Below are 20,247 nucleotides of genomic sequence, written 5' to 3'. Positions count from 1 at the left end.
TCCTAGTTATAAATCTGAGTAAACCCCCAACCTCTTGGACCTATTTAGGGACTTCAAGGCGACTGCTGTATAATACTTGTGTTATCTGGATTAAAGAAAGAACAATTAATGGACAGCTACGGCTAATAAAGGCATTAGAATAAACTTCATATAGCACTTGAGAACGTATCAGTACACTAAGCTCTCATGCAACACACTCCATTGTCCATTTTATTTCCCTTCTTTTCACGCTTAGTAGCAAGCATGCAAATTAAAGGAGAACATCAACTAAATAAAAATCATCACTGAATAAGCCACAAGTCTGAAAACCCAAATTATGTAAGCTTTTTCAGCAAGAACGTCTGTACAGAAATGCAAAAAGACTCCTTAAATGGCAGGCAAACACAGCTTGTTCATCAGCTTCAAATAAAAATAGAAAGAAAAAAAAAAAGACTAAAACTCCAAAAGGAAGTATCTGTCAAACTTCCTTGGCTACAATGTAGTAGTAAACTGTGTCAAAGCCTTCTCTCAAATCTGTCAAAGTCATGCTCTGAGCAGAGGTACATAAATCTTAAATGCCAAAGTCATTTATATTTCTCTAGAAAACAGAGAACACAAGGGAAACCACAAACCCTTCATGCTGCCAAACAGAAAATGGATGCACAAAGTTCATTAAAGTACCTATGAGGAAGGACATGATCTGATGAGTAACTTTACAGTTATCAGAACCTTTGAAATAAGAATAGCTATTTCAGAAGTGCACATAGGTGCTTATTGAAGTACCTCAGAGAAAGGGGATAAGAGCAGTGGAGAAAGAGTCCAGACATCCCTTTCACAGGCATCTTGTTTTCCATGTGTTTGTGTGTTTGTGTCTGTGTGTGGTTTCCTCCCCACCCAGACCTGAATTTTACTTTAAGAACCTTTTATTCATGTGTTGGCAGTAGCTAATGAAAATAAACTGGAAAGCAGAATTTGCCTATTGCTGTATGCTGCACAAGCCTTAACACCTGCTAAACAGAGAAAAGGTTAATTATTCTAGACTGACAGGACAATTTCTGTTTTAATAGAAAAAGAACTAAGCCTGTTTACAACTTAAGTCTTTTGCCAGCAAATCTACAGTCTTTAGAAAAATTGCTCAAGTCAGGAAGGAAACAATCTTGATGCAGATAGCTATTCTCTTTAATAGCATAAAAACAAATAGGTTAATGAACCAAACATCAAGATTTTCATTTAAGTAAGGACTCCAAAACTGCATCTACAATTGTTTGATTAGACAATGGCAATTAGCAGGCACAATAGACATTTATACAATATGTAAACACAAGTTTCAAGTAGAACCTATAATACCTACAATTAAAAAGAAGTTGGCAACATACCCATCTAAATATTGAAGCTGTTTTGCTGTTGAAAAACAAGTCCTAGTAACCCTGATAGTCTGTTCTCTTAATGTGACTGGTAACAACTCTTGAGAAACAGCCACATGCAGGTTAATGTGTAGCACGCCTGCAGTTATTAAAGTTATGTGACATACAAGATTTCTGCTGTTCAGGATATCCTTAAACTTTCCAATACTTTTAAAGAAGTAGTCTCCCAAGAAAATAATTTAGTTTATAAAAGGCTGTGTGCCCACAAGCCCAACTCTGGACTTTCTAAACTGAAGGCAGTTTGTTGTGGCCAAAGTTGGACTGAACCTCCATCATCCAACCAGGACATTTCATGTTCAAACATCCAGAAAGAGGCAAAAGCACTTAATTATCATTTGTATTTCTAGAACAGTAGGTAATAAACTGTATTGCTTGCTTTTATACCTTGGAAGAATCTACATGAGACTACAGGTGTGGTCTCTCTACACCCAAAATGTATAAATTGCTAGAAATGAAAGGATGAAAGGCAATTCTACTGACAAGGGAAAGGCAATTCAGTCAAAGGGCATCCATTGCAGTCCATTCTAAGATGCATACTATAAAAGCGTCTCAAAAGGCTGAGTAATTCATGAATTACAGATAAAGAAAGTAAGAGTCATGACAGAATTTGACAAGGTGGAACGGGACAGGGAAGATGGGCTTGTTTTTGCAGTGTAATAAGAACCTCTGAGGAAGTGTTTAAGTATGTTAAAGTTTCCATGCTACTGTTCTACAACTGGTCTGTAATGTCTACCAAACAATTACTTTCAGAAATCTAGACTTGGATACACCTACCTCAAATACTGACAGGTCATTTCTTCTGTAGATTTCATTGGCTGGAGGATGAAACCAGCCACACTTCTTTGAGTGCCTTAACAAAATGCTTTTACTTTTCATGTATTTAAGACAGAATTCACACAGGTAAAGCTTTGGTAGTCTGGAGAAAAATTAGAAAAATATATTATTTTAAAAAAATATTAAGTTCTGTAAAAAGAAAAGTTATCACAAAGTGACATGCTCCTCCTTCCCCAGTTTATTATAAGGTACCCTGAGTAAATGCTGCTTAAGTTTAAAAAACAAATTTAATAATATTAATTAAAAGTATCACTACATTACAGGGAATGATTAAACATATACATTAGCTATTAGAAAAAGAAGATAAGAGTTTAATCACAGTGAATCTGATTCAACAGAGTGTGACTGTGGTCAGCTATTTTGTGCTACAACTTTAGGTAAATCCCTGTGATTTGCCCCTTCCCACATTCCAAAGTTTTTGCTGTGGTCTCCATCAAAGCAAGCACACTACAGTCATACCTCAAATTTCACCTTTTTTCTTCCAATAAAGACAAAGAGGACACAGCAGAATACAAAGAATTTCCTTCCCTTTAATTTTCTTTACTTTGGATATGGGGAAGATATATAGGAGATAATACAGGAAGATAATACAATTATCTTCCTAATACTTCAATGGGAAATTCCTTCCCTTTAATTTTCTTTACTTTGGATATGGGGAAGATATATAGGAGATAATACAGGAAACAATTATCTTCCTAATACTTCAATGGGAAAGCAATTGTGGTAGGATTATAATCCCTCACCCTTGCCTATGTTATTACTTAACTCAACCAGAGAAGCCTGTCTAAACAGTCCATATATGTGGAAAGTCTCCCTTCCACCTATGTCCATGAAACAACGCATCCTAGATGATGACTATTCCTCCAAGGAGGATTCAGTTCAGACAAGATACAAGTAACACACACGCCTCATATCAGACAATGCTGACAAGTGTTCTACATACCACAAACTGCTCCTTTTCAATCAGTTTTGTGGCTATTAACCTCCATTTTAAAATTATTGGAGCAGTGGATTGTACCACAGCGTTTTAGAGCAGATGAAAAACTATCTGCTCTGAAGATATTGGCATATCCTGGGATCATAATCATGGCTTGCATGATTACAGGATTCTAAGAAAGTTTATCAACAACATAAAAATAGTTTAAGTGTTCATTCCATGATGTAATCCCACTGCACTTAGGGCCAAGAACTGCCTCCTACAAATGACATCTCATTGTTGTCTTGTACTAACGACTATTCATTATCATGCCTGTATGTAGAATTAATTTGCTTGATGTAACAGAGCTGTCTCTCACAATAGGATATAAATTGAAGGATTAAAAGAGTAACTGATAAAGAAGATTAACACTATAAAGGCATTGGAAATAACAGGAAACATGCTGTTTACACTTTTTTTTAGCCCTTGTTTTTTGTATTATCGATTGACAACACATCCCTCATTCCCACTGTGCCACAATGCTAACACCTAGGAATGAGAGGGAAGGAAGGAAAAGGTTTGAACAGACCACATAACTCAGTTGCCTGCTGGAGCAGACGACTTGAAGAACATACAGTTCTGCAAATTTCCATGTGTACCACATATCCAATGGATTCATGAAATATGCTTTTTCAGTACATGCCAAAATCAGCAGGAATCTACTGAACACACATACTAGTTCATGCTCTCTGCCTGACTGAAGTGTCCTAGCACAGGCAGCCAGAAATGGGACACTGTTGCCACACTTGGCTCACTTTAACTTTATTTATCTAATATTTGCAGATTTCTTGGTCCTTAAAAAAGAAGGAAGTTAACTTCTGGATGACAAACAAGATTAACTGCTCTAAATGGCCACAAGTTAGGCATTCCTGGTTTGAAGTTGTTAAAAAGAAAATACTAATACATGCTACAAAGTTAAAGTTTTTGCAGAACTGGAAAAAATGGCATTTTAAATGAATCTTTGATTAGAACTAGTAGAAAAAGAAAGACAACTCCTTGATCTCCCTTATAATTACAAAAGCATATCTGCTCTTAAAGTTACACGAATAAGTTACAAACAATTACAGAAAAGTACGAAAGTAAATCACAATCACATTAGAAAAAAATCAAAACAATATATGTTGATTTTGATGACTTATTACCTTGCATATTCCTGTGGGTAAGGTGAAGAGTACCAGGTCTGTATCTCATATTTTCCAAACTCAATCACTGAGGGGTATCGCCCACTTGTTTCACCAGTGTTTTTACACCCAATTTTCTGTCAGGTATAATAAAAGCAAAATACTAGTTATAAAAAAGTAAAAAAACAAACAAACAAAAAAAACCCAAACTTATCTTTGTATCAATTTCACCCAGTGAAGGTGTGACAAACCTAAAGTATTCAAACGTTGCTTAAATTCTTCCAGCCCAGGCAGAGAACAGAGTTTGCAAAAAGCTAGATATAAAAAGGGAACATTCCTTTGAAGGTGCCAAACAAACCCACAATCATGAAGTGAGGTCAGTAGTGCTTACAAATAAGCACATACAAATAGACGATGAATGGCCCAGCCAAAGAAGGGGCACAACTGCCTGAATCCTTTTCTGCAGGATCTAGTGGAAGGACTTTTCTGCAGTCCTGGTTCAATCCCTAAGCCGTTATCTTGTTAAAACAAGGAAAGAGGACGGATCAGCAGAACCTTTCTGGAGGTCCATTGGATTTGACCTCATAACTGTCCCTAGTATACTAAAATAAGTTGTTCTCAGCTAACATACTGAGGTTGAACTGATCAGAAAATGACTGCTAGACTAAATACAAAAACTAAATAAAAATGGAAAAATAAGTAATTTAATTGCCCCCAATTTCAGCAATCTTGCCTCATAACATTTTTGGACTGCAAGTGAAAGAAATAAATGAGGAGGAGGTGGGAACCGTTTCCATGAGCAAATGGAAACACAAACTAATCATGAAGTTGATTCTTTAAACTTGGTTTGATTTTGCTGGTTAACACACTCTGAATTCAGACTGTGATAAGGTCGTCACATTGACCTACAGCAAGTAACATCGGTTCTTTTACTTTTAACATGAAAAACAAATTAAGTGACTTGCATCGCTAGAAAAAGCACTAGACATAATGGTTTATTATGCAATTTTATAAAAAACAGCAGTTGAAGCATTACACGCACCTCCCTTCTGACCCAGGTTCTCAAAGACACTGGTTGCTTGAAGGGCAAAATCTCCTCATGATTGACTTGTGAAGAGCTTCTTGCAACACAGAAGCCTACTAGGCTTGCTCATTTCATTGACAAAGAAATTTAAAAGCCTCTTTTGCAAAAGGAAGATTCAGCTGCCATATCCAACTTCCTTGGTAAAGAAAACCAGCTCAGTTTCAGCAAGCTTTAGATTACCAGTACGTACCTTAAAGAAGAGCATCAATACCAGCTGGTATAAACAGTTTTAGTCAGATTTAACTCAAGCATTTTTACTACTAGAAGTCATCTATATTATTCAAACTCAAAGTGTGTTAAATAGTGGGGCAAAATAAAGTCATGAACTCACTAAATCCCCTTGCCTTCTACCAAGCAGTATTTGTTGGGACAGGCTTAAGTTTTCATAGTGGCTGCTTTCGCTGCACAGGACATCAAAGTACATTCTCACAGACCATCATCCTCTCAGTCACTACCATTATTTCAGCTGTGCTTAATCTCTGTTTAATTAATGGTAGCCTTGTGTCCAAAATGCTCAAGGGTATCTTTCAAAATCTATCCCAAGTCTCAATTACCTGACCCATTCCAAAGCCTTGTCTCTAATCTAGGAGGCTTAAACTGCATATACACTGTCTCCCAAATTATATTTACAATAAGCATGATGCAGTAGGTCAAAAGGATTTTATTAAAAATGAAGAGAATATGAGAATGAAACTGGTTTTAATTTACATATGTAACTGCATTTTATGAGGGACTATAGCGATATGACAAGGGGTAATGGCTTTAAACTAAAAAATGGTAGGTTTAGGTTAGATATAAGGAACAAATTCTTTACTATGAGGGTGGTGAGGCACTGGAACGTGTTGCCTAGAGAAGCTGAGGATGTTCCATCCCCAGAAGTGTTCAAGGCCAGGCTGGATGGGGCTTTGAGCAACCTGGCCTGCTGGACGGTGTCCCTGCCCTTGGCAGGGGTTGAAACTAGATGATCTTTAAGGTCCCTTCCAACCCAAACCATTCTATGATTCTGTAATTTCATGCAACATAGTCTTACCTCCAGGGAAAGCTCCCGAGCCTGTTTAAATACTTCCAAATCCTCCTGCGTAACTGTGTCCTTGCTTCCCACCAGAAATACATCTGTATTTTCTTGTTTGATGCTTAGTTTGATTTCAGTATCTGTTATTTAAAACCAGCAAAAAGTTTATTCACAGACATGAAGATTACGCATGCCTTACCAAAGTATTGCTCCTAAATAGGATTGTAGCAGTTATAGCTGTTATGATTTCCCATTTTGACTAAATGTGGGATTATAAATAACAGAAATGAATCTTTCCTCTCTTCTGGTTCTGTAGTATGCTGTTGCGTAAGCAATTTTTGGTACTTGCTTGTCTTTCTGTCTAAGGCTTTACAGTCCAGTTCTACTAAATTAGTTTTGAACCTCACAAAAGGGAATATATTCTCTCATTAAAACTATGCCACTTGATAAATTTCAGGATATTCTACAAGGATATTCTATTCTAATAATAAAAATCAGAGAAAAATTTCCCTTAAAAGTTGGAGACCAATGCTAAGCTAAGTGTACATTCAAACGTTACCAGTATATTTTTTCTTAAATAAAAGTAATTATTAAAAAGGTAGTTTACAGCAGTACAGATCAAGTGTTGTGGAGACTGTAGCAGGATGGAATTGTTCATGAAAAAGCAATGGAGCAGTGGGAAATGAATTGAAATGCCCACCATTATAAGCACTGACAGCACACAATCATAATGACAGCACTACTGCCAGAGAAAGGGCAGGGGAAGAACAAGGAAGTAGCATGAAGTGGCTATTCATGCAGTACTAAACAGCCATAAGCAACATCATGAAGGCATTTGGGGCTCCTAATGTCACTACAGATGCAAAAAATAATAAAAAGGTGGTGTGGTATTAGTCAGAAAAAACATTTTGGAGGTTTAGTCAGCATTAGATAAAAGGTCAGCTTCGTCGCTTTTGTATGAAAGTGAAGTAAGAATAAGAGAAATAGCTAAGACCTATGTGACAAAATAAGAATTTTGGTTTTGGACGGGACGCAGGTTTGGTTGGCGCTTTGACCTTTGCTTACCATCATCCTGATCAGGTTTAATTCTTCCGTCTGCCAAGCTCCCCTTCCCTGGTGAGGGGGTCCCCATCTGAGGGGTCACTTTATACTTTAATCTGCCTAGAATCCTGTGCTTTTTAAGGAAAGTTGTTCTCTTGAGGTGAGCAATTGCTTTAAAAGCATGTCCTCTAAACACACCCCATCCAGAGGTACATGCATGAGAAATAAACCTACTCCTAACCTCTTTCTTTCCATAGAAATGGCTATTAGATTTTGAAGTAGAAGATAATTCTGGTTTATGACGCATACGCTTGGGCGGTGCATAGCTTGGGTGTCCCTTTTTTCGAGACTGTCCCTGAGCAGTATAGATATGAGAGAGTCCATCAAAGAGTCCCTTTAACTGACTATTACTAGGAAGACTACTAAAGGAGGGTGCGCTTGACTGACTGGAAGAACTCTGGGGAGAGTTAGAAGAAGTAGAAGTGCTGGATTTTTGTGAACTGGGGCTCTCACCAGAGATGGGGGTTGGGGGTAGAAGTGAAGAAGGTGGAGGTTTTAGCTTTTGTGTGGTACCTGTAGCCAACACAAGAGAAGTGCATGACTGTTTCTGAGAGACTTTTTTCCTTGGACGATAGTGCTTTGAAAAGTCTATTATTTCACCTCGTGATCTGCGACCATCAGGTGATGGTGTAAAAAACTTAGTAAGGCCATCAATAAGCCCTTTGGTTTTCTTGTTAACTTTAAGTGTAGAGGCAGATATGTAGGTGGAGGTGGTGGTGATTTTGGTGGTGGCACCAGGCCGAGTGGGGTCTGTAACAGGCAATCTGCTGCTTGAATCCTTCACAGATGCAGCATGACCAGATGAAGGTGTGGTACAGACTTTAGTCTTTTGACCCCTACCAGGTGACCCCCTTCCTGTGAATGCATTCATGGATCCTTCATCACTGGTTACAGACCTATGCAAAAATTTGGAAAACAAAAATCAGCATTAAAAAGACACAGCTACTGCCAGATAGCACTACACTTTATACATGTTACTTATGCCACTGTACTTAAAAAAGAAAATTAAGGACATACACATTTTTTAAAGTAATTCACACTATGATGCAACATCCAACTTTTTCTCTCCCCTCCCCACCACGTTTCTTTTTTTCCTCTGTTTAAATAAGGTAGTCCACTGTACATATACACAGATGCAGCTCAGATAGCAAGATCTCCCAAGTATACACCCTCTCCATCTACTTTCAGGCATGTTAGAAATGTGCATTTTTGGAGAAAAATATTAATGCACTGTTCTTGAGCACAGTAATGGTTTCACCACAATAGAATTTATTGTATAAACAAAGAAGATGCTCATATGCAATGTAAATAAGTTAATGCATATCAAAACATTTGCTTAAACTGTAGAGAGAGTCTATTAGTTAGCAATACAGTCAATTTTCAACAAACTGCTGTTTTTATCCACGCTCATTTGATAACATATGTCAACACTAGCAATAAAAATTACCACCTAAGATATAAAAGAAAATTGAGGTCATTTATGGAGAGCATTACAACAAACCCAAACAAATGGCCTCTTTTTTTTTTTCCTACAAATTGGAACAATAAGAAAAAAAAATCACCATCAAGAAGAAAGATCAAAACTGTAAGAACAAGCAGTGTTTATAGAAAAAACACAAACCGGTCAAGCCTAACATGGAAGATATTAAGAAAGAAGAGTGGTGACTGCTACTTGAATGCTAGGAAGAAAAAGGGCATGCTGAAAAGCCAACACTTGTGACAGCAGAAGTACAGGTTCAGCTGGTTGCTAATGACTAAAGAGATGAACAACACTGAAGGGCAAGCTGGAGAGTAAGTAGTATATTTTAAGTATTTAGAAACTGAATGTTTAAAATTATTTGGAGTAAGAGAAATAAATATCAGGAGGCATGATCAAATGGCAAATCCAAACAGAGCTATATAGTTGCATCAAATGCTTCCATTCCCCCTTTCCATCCTGCTCTTTGAAGTTAGCTCGTTTATTTTGTAGTGAAAAGTTCTCTTTCACAGATTTTGCCTTCTTAATTGAGATGCTGGAATAATTAATTCCAACAGGTTACTTCTAATTAGAGATCAAAGAGCCTGGGGCTACCATCTGGTATGCTGAACTCCAAGGGCCCACCAGTTTAAGAACTGGCCCTTTTCTACTCACACATCCTTACATTTGGGTAGCTCTTAAGAGGCAACAAAACCAAAAACTTACGTCTTTCAAATCCTTTGCTGCCGTAAGCTTGCATCTATAACAAGACCTACTCTTACTACCACATGTACTAGCCTTTGGCACTAGTGGTGACTAACGCACCTGTTTTTAGTTAATCCTATATAGTAATTTGCCTGTATGGTATAATTGTGAAGGGTTGCCTACAGACAATCAATAGGCAGATGGTTATTCGAGGATAACTGGACAGGTTCTTTGTACTACACAAAAAGAATCAAGTGGCATTAGCTAATCTTACTGTATTTCATGCGACCACTCACATTTATGTATGACACTGCTGTCTGCTGTACATTACTATTACTTCAATAGGGTTCTATGAGGACACGTCTCTGCTCTTACCCGATCTCCTAACTATTGTTTTTCCAAAACAAAATTACTTCACGTAGATTAGACACTGCAGTAGTAGAAGCGTGCCCATTGTAATGCAAGTATTTTTACAAAGAAAAAAACTTCCCTAAGTACTAAACTAACATGCTCATGTGGTTCATTTGCTACAAAGAAAAGAAAACCTTTGTATTCATAATTATCATGCACCATTACAGGGACTTGAACATCCTTTAACACAGCATTCACATTAAAAGCCATAGCTGAGAATTTCATCATCAAAAGCTAACAGTAAAACCCACACAAGCTTTCCAACTTTTCCTTTACATGTATGAGGAATGAGGGGAAGCGGAAATACTGTATCAGACAAACATGCCTGCTAAACCCACTGTGGAATGCATAAATCAAGGACACATTTTTAGAATTCTCAAAGGGGTAAACACAAAGGTGTAGCGATAAACAGAGGGAGATGCACACACAAGGAAATACAGCCATTTCACCATGTAAAAACACTGAAAGGTGTATGGCTATTTCAATGACTTTTTAATACTTATTTAGTTAAGAGAAGGGAGAAATAAAAGTTTTTCATGCATTCTTCCTTTATGAGCATGTTCTTATGAGCCATTACAACTACATTTTTGACTTTGATATAGTCCCACGCTTCCTCCTAGGGTTCCTACCCAGAACATTTGAACATGGACCTAAAGGAAAGATGAGATCCTGACATAAAGAGGAGAATAAATATATACATAGTAAGCTGCACTACCAAGTACATCAACATGACTATTATGCTGTACTTGAGTACTGCCAGTATTTACCTTTTTTTTTTTTTTAATATATGTATGTGTTTCCCCTTTTACATGTTGATTCCACAAGTTCTTATTCTGCAAAATGCAAAGTTCTACAGCAGCTAACATACAACTCAGAAGTATACCAGACAGGTTTAGACTGTAGAGGAAAATGGTTGGGTAACAGCCACATAACAAAACGAGTAGTAGGTACAGCCAGAAAGCCTTTCACCTGCTGAGTTGACACAGCCAAACAAACTGAAATAGGAAGAGAAGGAAGGCACATGTGGACAGAAACATGAAATGGAGGGCAACATGCTATTGAAGTTAACACAGAATCTGTTCCTGTTTAAGACTGAGTGTAAAGACAACTCAGCATTTTAAACTACTTTAAAAGAAATCCTCCAACCAAGCCTTAAGATGTCCAATTACAGTGTTCCCTGGAAGGACAGATGCCAAAAGAATTACAGCATTCTCTTGTATTAGATGAACACATTCCTAATAAGTAAAACAAATTGCAGCCTCTTTGCCTAGTAACCAGTGGCAGCTTAACAACATAATTCAAACATATTTTTTTTCCTAGAGTACCACTGAAACCAGAACTTCTATAGTATTTATATGTTGTGCTCTCTGGAATGGGTTTTGTGAACTGATACTAACAAATAAAGTAATTTTTATACTACATTTGAACAGGCCTTTGAACAGAACAGTCGCCTGAAATTATTTATAAGTAAATTCATTATTTATTATTGATTTAATATGGTCTCTGCATGTGCATCAGTTATTTTAAGTTACATATAAAGATAGCTGTGTCATGTATTACTGTAGAGACTTTTATTTCTATTTGGTATAGGTGCAACTTGTATTAAAAAAAAATGGGACCTAGAAAAGTAACTTACAGGAAGTTTCTTCCACCACGTTCTGACAAGATGTGAAAATTAACCATTACAAATAAAAAGTCATTATCCATTGGGCTAGAAGGTCTGCACTAGAATATTCATCACTTACTTTCCCCAATTTGAAACACAGTTAAAAACTGGTTGAAACTTGTTACTCTAGTACAGTAAAAAAAAGAAAAAAAATTAAGAGAAACCTACAACATTCGTTGCTTTAGTTTATTTTTCGGTCGTCCGATAGGTTTTGCGTATCGTCGCCTTATTTGGGCAGCTTTCTCATGAAGTAGCTTTCTCCCTTTCTTCTTTGGTCTACAGACCTGGCAAATCCACATCCCTACATAAAGGAAAAAAAGTTTAATTGTACACATTTATTTAATCTGTCCTGCAGGTGTCTACCAAGATATATACCATGTATGTAAAATTTTCTTATAAACAAGACAGGTGGAAGGGGAAGTAGGCAAAGAAAAGCGATCCCCTTCTACCTATACCTCAAATTTTTTGAGAGCAAAGTGCTCAAGGAAAGGGGGAAAAAAAAGTTGCAAAAGAGATCACAAAAGATGGTGAGCAAATGGGTTCTTAAAAGAAAGCCTGTTATAGCTTGCTCTTCCTTACACTACAGATACATATTTATTCTGAAAAAAATAAGATGGGAAAAAATTACATGTGCATCACACAGCTAACTAGGCTACAGTGTGCCAAAGAAAATACCAGATCACAACTAAGTATGTTTGGTTTAATATACAACTTGAATTTGTCATCCTTTTAACATTAGATAACCATGTCTGAACACTGTTTGTTTGTGGTTTTTTTTGCTTTTATAAATAACACTAGAAGATTTAAAGAAAAAAAAGCTGGAAAAAGTCTGCAGTGTAATTTTAAGATTAAATAAGGAAAGCCATAAAGATGTGAGACCAGAAATGAGAGGTGCTACATATCAGAAATCTAGAGAACCTGAAGGACACAGGTGTTTTGTTTAAGTTACCCTTACATGAGGCAGCTGTCTTCTTCACCTGCTTTAAGGATTTCTACATCAATATATACACGCCAAACATTTTAAACAGCCTTTGCAAAACTTCACTCTCAATAATAGGCCAAGAACTCAATTCATGGTGAATTCGCCTGGTCAACTGACCAGAGGCCTTTACAGTTTCACAGAGGAAAAAAAAAAAGAACTCAAAAAATAAAGTTCTGGCTTTGACATGATTGAAACTATATTGTTCACCAATGCAAAAGTAATTAGCATGATCAAGAGCTTTTGGTCACTTAATATGAGAAAAGATTATGAATGAAAGTATTTTCATTGAAAGTATTTTCATTATCACCTTTTGGCATTCGGGAAAGTGGTGGGTCACAGCACTCCATGTGGAACCCTCTATCACAGGAGTCGCAAAAAAGCATGTTATCCTGAAGGGGAGTGGGGGAAGGAAGAGGAAGAGGAAAAAAAGACTTAATACAGCATTGCTAGAGGTTGCACAACAGTGATTTGTATTTGCACATGTGCTAAGTATAGAGCTATGATAAACAAAAGTCAGGTAACACTGAACAGTCTAACTTACTGCATTTTTGCCTTGGATCCTACATGCACTGCATGTCTTGCATTCAATACACTGCCATCTTAAGGCCTTCACATTTGTTGTTAACTCAGGACAGAATTTCAAACATGATGGATGTCCTAAAAAAATAAAATAAACCATGACATATTTAAAGCTTGAGATTTAAGAAATACTGATGCTTATGTTCAACAAAATGTAGCCAGCACCACCAGAGCCTTGTAAGCACCAGGAGTTTTTAGAACTTTGCAATACATCATTTAACTCGCTTCTTACAAAGAAGATATGGCAAAACTGCCACAAAACTCATTTATAAAGAGAAGTAGAAAGCTGACAACTGACACCTGGGAGAAGTCTTCACAAACATCTGAAATATAATCTTTTCTTTCACTAGTTATACATGCGATGGAAATAACCAACTGCCATTGGTCCTGAAAAAAGCATTTCTACATACTTGAACCCACTCCTTTTATAGCAGTGCAATGAACAGATTAAATCTTTATACAAGACTGAATTAATATCTTTTTCAAAATTTTCTAACTACCTACCAGAGAAACTTAACAGTTGAGCGATATGCATTTTTCATTCCAACTTATTACTAAGTTATATACGAAGAACAATTTCAGAGCAGTTAGAAGAAAAAAATGGAGTGGACAAGTGACACGTGAAAAGTTTACTACTACGGAAGGTTTAAAGTGAGGGACAAGATCAAGTAGGGAAAGAAGAGTAGCTGAACTTCAGTTTCCCATGAAATTGCATTTTATTCCCTAGTGGGATCATCATCTTTTCCATGGCAGCCTAGAAGCTCTGCCAATTAATACAAGGTATCAGACAACTGAACACATATAACACCTTAGGCAATACTGGCAGTGACTTCTCTTGTCTTCAACAATCTCAAAGGAGTGTTGTAAACCCTTAATCCATAAAAGATAAAAGCACTGTTAAATAGGAAAGAACAAACCTTCCCGAGAAAGCACTTATATTTAGAGATCATCAAGGACATCAAGTTGTAAGGGAGGTAAGAATCCCTGATGCCATGCTGTACCGATGTCATGAGAATGCATGACGCTTTCTTCTCATTGCTAGAGCCTGGTAAGTACATTCCTCCAGGTAATGGTCTAGTGATGGTGATTCAGATTTTGTCCATCTGTTGTTTCTCTCTGTCTAAACCACCACAGCTAAACCACTACAAACAAGGATACAGGCTAATCCCTAAGCATTTGCTATTTTAATCTTCCAATAGACTGAGGCAAGAACAACAAAGATGAATGAAGGAATGCAAAAACCACTTCAAAATCTGAAATCTGTACTGATTTTTTCCTCTTACAGCACGTACCCAAGACTTAATCAATCCACTTCTTGTTAACTTCTTGTTAAAAAAGGAATTTAAACAGGGTAAAAATACCATTTTCTCAAAATAAAATGCAGAAATATAATCTGTAAGTAAAAAAAAAATCAGGAATAAATTCCACAAATACTTTCAAAAACAGAAATATTAGAAAATGTTGCCATTTGACTCTTACCATGCAGTTTAACAGAAATTAACAATTTGTATTTATAACTGATTGCGCACCTAAAGTAGCTATTTCTCTTGGAAGTTACAAATGCACCATGGAACTGCATAGTGCAGTTCAGTGTCACTCTGTCCCTTTCAATAAAGCTTAATAAGTGCTTGATTCAAAAAAATGTCTGCTAAGAAAGAAGAAAGCTCCCTGAAGTCAATAATACTAATAATCAATATCACAAACTTATTCCATCAACCACGACTTAACATGTACATTAACACATTAAAGTGTTATCATAAGCCAATTATCTCCTTACTCATAACTAGAATTAAATACATCTACCCTGCACAGAAGTGATTTACTTCAAGGCATAAATAAGCAAGCTGTGGTTTAACTCATTGATTTTAACTTTGCAGTATGTTTATCCTTCTCAGTTATTACCTTAAGAAAGGCTCATTCTCACTAGTTGGTAACTATGCACAGACTAAGTGTAACAGGGTTACGTAATTTCTCTGTTATCTACCAACGTAACGTTCTTCATTCAAGTAATTACACAGCTTAAGACATGTTTGTTCCTATCTTTAACGGTTTTATTATCAAAAAAAAAATCATGAAAAACATCTACTGGGATTAAACATGAAGACTGCCTGTGACTCAAAGTCCTTCAGACACAAGTAACTGTAGGCTGGAATTGTGCAAAGGGAAGTATCACTATGCGCTTGCCATGTTCTTTTACTGTCTTCCCTAGGTATGCGCTACTGGAAACAGCACAGATTTGTAGATTTCCAAATACAATACGGTCTTTTTCTTTACTAGCTGGTAATAGTTACATTCTTCATTTTGGACACAAGATTGTATAGGAAAAAATACAGTTTTAACAAAAAGTGGGTTATGCCTAACAGACATGAAGTAGCAATCAATGCAGGTTTTACTTCTGTAAGTGACTTATATTTTAAACTACTTCCATAGTTAAACCAATTTCTGTAGTCCATTAAACTGAGTCACTGTGACCTTCAAACGTAAAGAAAGCACCTGTAAAATTGCTCAAGAGGGAAAGTATGTTTTTGGCTCTAAAATCCCTATAATATCAGCACTGACTCATCTGAACAGAGAGAACATACTATCTCCTGCATATTCAGAAGCAGATATATCTGCCAAGAGGTCTTCACCACAGAATCAGGGAAGGATGAGGTTGGGAGGGACCCCTCTGGAGGTCAGTCGTCTGGTCCAACCCCCTGCTCAAGCAGGGGACACCTGCAGATCGGTAACCAGGACCGCATCCAGGCAGTTCCTGAAAACCTCCAAGGAAGGAAACTTCACAACCTCTCTGAACAACCCGTACCAGTGCTCAGTCACCCACATAGCACAGAAGTGCTTCCTGACGTTCAGAGGGAATCTCCTGTGTTCTAGTTTGTGCACACTGCCTCTTGTCCCAGCACTGGGCAACACTGAAAAGAGCCTGGCTCAGTCCTGGCTGCATCCTCCCTTCAGGTATTTATGGACTTGGATAAGATCCTCCTGAGCCTCCTCTTCTGCAGGCTGAACTGCCCCAGCTCTCTCAGCCTCTCCTCATAGAAGTGCTCCAGTCCCTTCATCATCTCGATGGCCCTCAATGGGACTCTTTCCAGTATGTCCAAGTCCCTCTTGTACTGAGGAGCCCAGAACTGGACACAGTACCTCAGAAACATTCTATCAATCTCCACACTGAAATGGCAATTTCTTCTGGTTCAATCACTTGACTTTGTTAAGTTCACAAACAACACCAAGTTGGCCATGAGTGTTGATCTGCTCGTGGGTAGAAGAGCTCTGTAGGTGGACCTGGACATGCTGGACCCACGGGCCGAGGCCAAGTGTATGAAGTTCCAGAAGGCCAAGTGCTGGGTCCTGCATCTGGGGCACAACCACCCCATGTAGCACTACAGGCTGGGGGAAGAGGGGCTGGAAAGCTGCCCTGCAGAAAAGGACCTGGGGGTGTTGGTCAACAGCTGGCTGAACACGAGCCAGCAGCATGCTCCGGTGGCCAAGGCCAACAGCATCCTGGCTTGTGTCAGAAATAGCGTGGCCAGCAGGACTGGGGAAGTGATTGTCCCTCTGTACTTGGCCTCGGTGAGGCCGCACCTCGAGCACTGTGTTCAGTTTTGTCCCCCCCACTACAAGAAGGGCATCAGGGTGCTGGAGCATGTCCAAAGATGGACAACAAAGCTGGTGAAGGGCCTAGAGAACAAATTTTATGAGGAGCAGCTGAGGGATCTTGGGTTGTTTAACCTAAACAAAAGGAGAGTCAGTGGAGACCTTATCACAGGTATCCTCTCCAGTTACTTTCAAGGAGACTATCGCAAGGTGGGGATCAGTCTCTTCTCCGAAGCACTAAGTGCTAAGACGAGGAAATGGCCTCAAGTTGTGCCAGAAAAGGCTTCAGTTGGATATTAGAAAACATTTGTGGTGGTTTTACTCAGGTGGACAGACGAGTTCCACCTCAGCCCCTCTCTCACTCCCCCTTCTCAAAGGGGAAGGAGGAGAAAAGATGATGCAAAGGGCTCAAGGGTAAAGATAAAGGCAGGGAGATCGCTCAAAAAGGATTGTGATGGGCAAAACAGACTCAGAGCAGAGGTGGGATAGTAAGATTTATTGCCTATTATTAGCAAGCTAGAGAAGTAGAAGTGAGAAACAAAGGAAAGAAACCAAAAATGCCTTCCCCCCATCCAGCCACTTCCACCTCCTCCCCCCAAGCAGTGCAGGATAACGGGGAATGGGGGCTGCGGTCAGCCTATAGCGCTTCGTCTCCGCCGCTCCTTCACAGTCACTCTCATCCCCTGCTCCACATGGGGTCCCTCCCACGGGATGCCATCCTTCCCGAACTGATCCAGCTCTTAAAGAACTGCTCCAGGTATGGCTCCATACCACAGGGTCCATTCATGAGGAGCGGACTGCTCCAGCATGGGTCCCCCACAGGCAGCAGCTCCCCCCAGATCCCCTGCTCCTGCATCGTCTCTTCTCCACGGGCTGCAGCTCTGGCCCAGAACCTGCTCCGGCGGGGGTCCTCCACAGGCCACAGTCTTCTTCAGTGCAGGTCCACCTGCTCCATCAGGGACTCCTCCACAGGCTGCAGCGTTGAACCCTGCTCCATCGTGGTACTCCATGGGCTGCAGGGGGACAGCCTGCTTCACCATGGTCGCAAGGGACTTCTGCTCTGGCACCTGGAGCACCTCTCCCCCTCTTTCACTGACCTTTGCGTCTGTAAGGCTGTTTCTCGTTCCTCTCTCTCTCCCAGATGCTGTTCCCAGCAGTTTGGTTTTTTTTGTTTTTCTTCTCCTTTCTTAAATCTGCTCTCACAGAGGCGCAAACAACATCACGTATTGGCTCGGCTCTGGTCAGCAGCAGGGCCCTTAACTAACATGGGGCAGCTTCTGGATTGTTCTCACAGAAGCCACCCCTACGGCCCCCCGCTAGCAAAACCCTGCCACATAAACACACTAAAACATTTCTTCACTGAAACAGTTGTCAAATATTGGAACAGGCTGCCCAGCAGAGTAGTTGAGTCACCATCCCTGGAGGTCTTCAAAAAACGTGTAGATGTAGTGCTTAGTGACATGGTTTAATGGTAGAGTTTTTAATGGTGGAGTTGCCAGTGCTAGGTTAAAGGCTGGACTAGATATCCTAGAGGTCTTTTCCTACCTAAATGATTCTATGACTTTCTTTTAAGCCTCAGCAACATCAATGTAGTACAAACTTAACAGATTACAGGTAACTTTAACCTTCGAAAGCTGCCAATTCCCACCAGCAATAGATATATAGGTTTAGTTCAACCTTAAAAAAAAAATCAAATGCTTTAAAATTTTCTTGTCTACCCCAATTAGAAAAGGTGAAGACTTGCAATATGTTAATGTGGTATAAATAGGTGAGATCAGGAAGTTAAAACAATGTCTCACTCCTGAGTGAAGAGAACTCCTTTAACAAGTCCACTTCTGTTTCCTCATTGCAAATTTGGGTCTTGTATATTCTTCAAAGGATCTGACAAAACAGTCTTTTAAGAGAACAGTGTTACACTACTGACAACAATTACTTACAGTGCTAGATTAGATACGCTAATATGTTATTTTTAACTTGAAATACAAGTGTTAGAAACAAACCTATAAAGTAATTTGCAAAGAAAAATGTGTTCAATAACATTTTAGGTAGAAAGCATTATTAATTAGGGTGAACTTAACTACAAGGAGAAAGGATCAGTGCATCTAACTTGGGCATCCAGTATGTTTTTCTAGATACAGGATTCTTAGCAGTTAATTTTATCCAACTAGCCAACCTCCTCCCACGTATGGTAGTAAACAAGAGTAAAAGACAATTTCCATATTCCCTTATGTACCAGTTTAATACCAATAGGCAGCCAAGCATCACCATGCTGCTCTCTCACTCCCCATCCTCAGAAGGAAGAAAAAATGAAAAAAACTTATCGGTTGAGATAAGGACAGGTAGATCACACACCAACTGCTGCCACAAGCAAAAGAGACTCTGTATAAGGGAGATTAATAAAACAAACATTACGTTATATATTATTATATATTATATGCCTATTGATAACAGACCAGAGCAATGAGAAATAAGAGGAAACTGAAAACACCTTCTCCCCACATCTGCTCTTCTACATCCTTCCCCCATGCAGCTGAGGGGAATGGGGGTTGCAGTCAGTCCATAACACCTCCTCACAGATGCTCTCTTCCCCCTGCTCTGGCACAGGGTGCCTCTCACAGGATGCAGTCCCTCCTGAATTGATCCAGCACGAGCTTCCCTCAGACTCAAGAACTCAGCAGCTCAAGAACTGCTCCAATATGGGTCCATACCACAGGGTCCACCCTGCAAGAACAGATGTTCAGTGTGGGTCCCCCGTGGGCTGCCACCAGATCACCTGCTCTTGTGTAGGCTCCTCTCCATGGGCTGCAGCTCTGGACCAGAGCCTGTTCCTGCTCTCCATGGGCTGCAGTTGTCTTCAGGCCACATCCACCTGCTCCACTGAGAGCTCCTACATTTCAGGCATACCCTGATCTCTGTAAAGCAGCCTCCACAGGTTGCTTTCCAAACATCTCCTGTCCCTGTTCCTCTTGAACTGATTAAAACCTTTCTTGTTCTGCTCTCCAGCTTCCCTTACCCACATTTGCTCACTAACCCTCCTGCCTTCTCAGCCTAACATAATACTTATTTGGAATAATAAAACTCACCATTGTTCTACTTGTACTTTTTGTTGTTTTTGTTTGTGCTCTTTTGTTGCTCTTAAGTACTTATTATAGTTTCCCAATAACTCAAACTTCATTCTCCCTTTCAAAAATCTGTCAGCAGCAGCTCTTTAGTTGCTTCTGAACCTCTTGGTTGTGCAAACAGAGGTAGAGTTTGATTCCAGTTCTCAAGTCTATTGATTTTTCAAAATCAAAAGATAGCAAGGAAAAAAAAGCAGGAAAAAAAGG

The 20,247-nt window shown here is 39.0% G+C and overlaps 1 protein-coding gene across 18 annotated transcripts in view; it reads right to left on the bottom strand.

Moving 5' to 3' along the window:
- KAT6B (lysine acetyltransferase 6B) overlaps positions 1 to 20,247 on the bottom strand; it is a 128,803-nt gene that overhangs the window by 34,269 nt on the left and 74,287 nt on the right. For 12 of the 18 annotated variants that reach the window (XM_080597156.1, XM_080597171.1, XM_080597168.1 and 9 more), the window contains 7 exons: positions 13,293 to 13,408; positions 13,059 to 13,140; positions 11,938 to 12,070; positions 7,496 to 8,427; positions 6,449 to 6,570; positions 4,356 to 4,471; positions 2,178 to 2,319 (listed from right to left, as the gene is read on the bottom strand). In XM_080597156.1, coding sequence (XP_080453282.1) covers positions 2,178 to 2,319; positions 4,356 to 4,471; positions 6,449 to 6,570; positions 7,496 to 8,427; positions 11,938 to 12,070; positions 13,059 to 13,140; positions 13,293 to 13,408 — 1,643 coding nt within the window. Of the gene's footprint in view, positions 1 to 2,177; positions 2,320 to 4,355; positions 4,472 to 6,448; positions 6,571 to 7,495; positions 8,428 to 11,937; positions 12,071 to 13,058; positions 13,141 to 13,292; positions 13,409 to 14,622; positions 19,191 to 20,247 lie in introns of those variants that run through there. The other 6 variants (XM_080597161.1, XM_080597159.1, XM_080597160.1 and 3 more) reach the window with 3 other exon arrangements.

This window comes from Anser brachyrhynchus (genome assembly GCF_964034855.1).
Source record: "Anser brachyrhynchus genome assembly, chromosome: 6".
Taxonomy (NCBI): Eukaryota; Metazoa; Chordata; class Aves; order Anseriformes; family Anatidae; genus Anser; species Anser brachyrhynchus.
The sequence above is the reverse complement of the archived record's forward strand: the minus strand, read 5'-3'. Positions and strand labels throughout refer to the sequence as shown.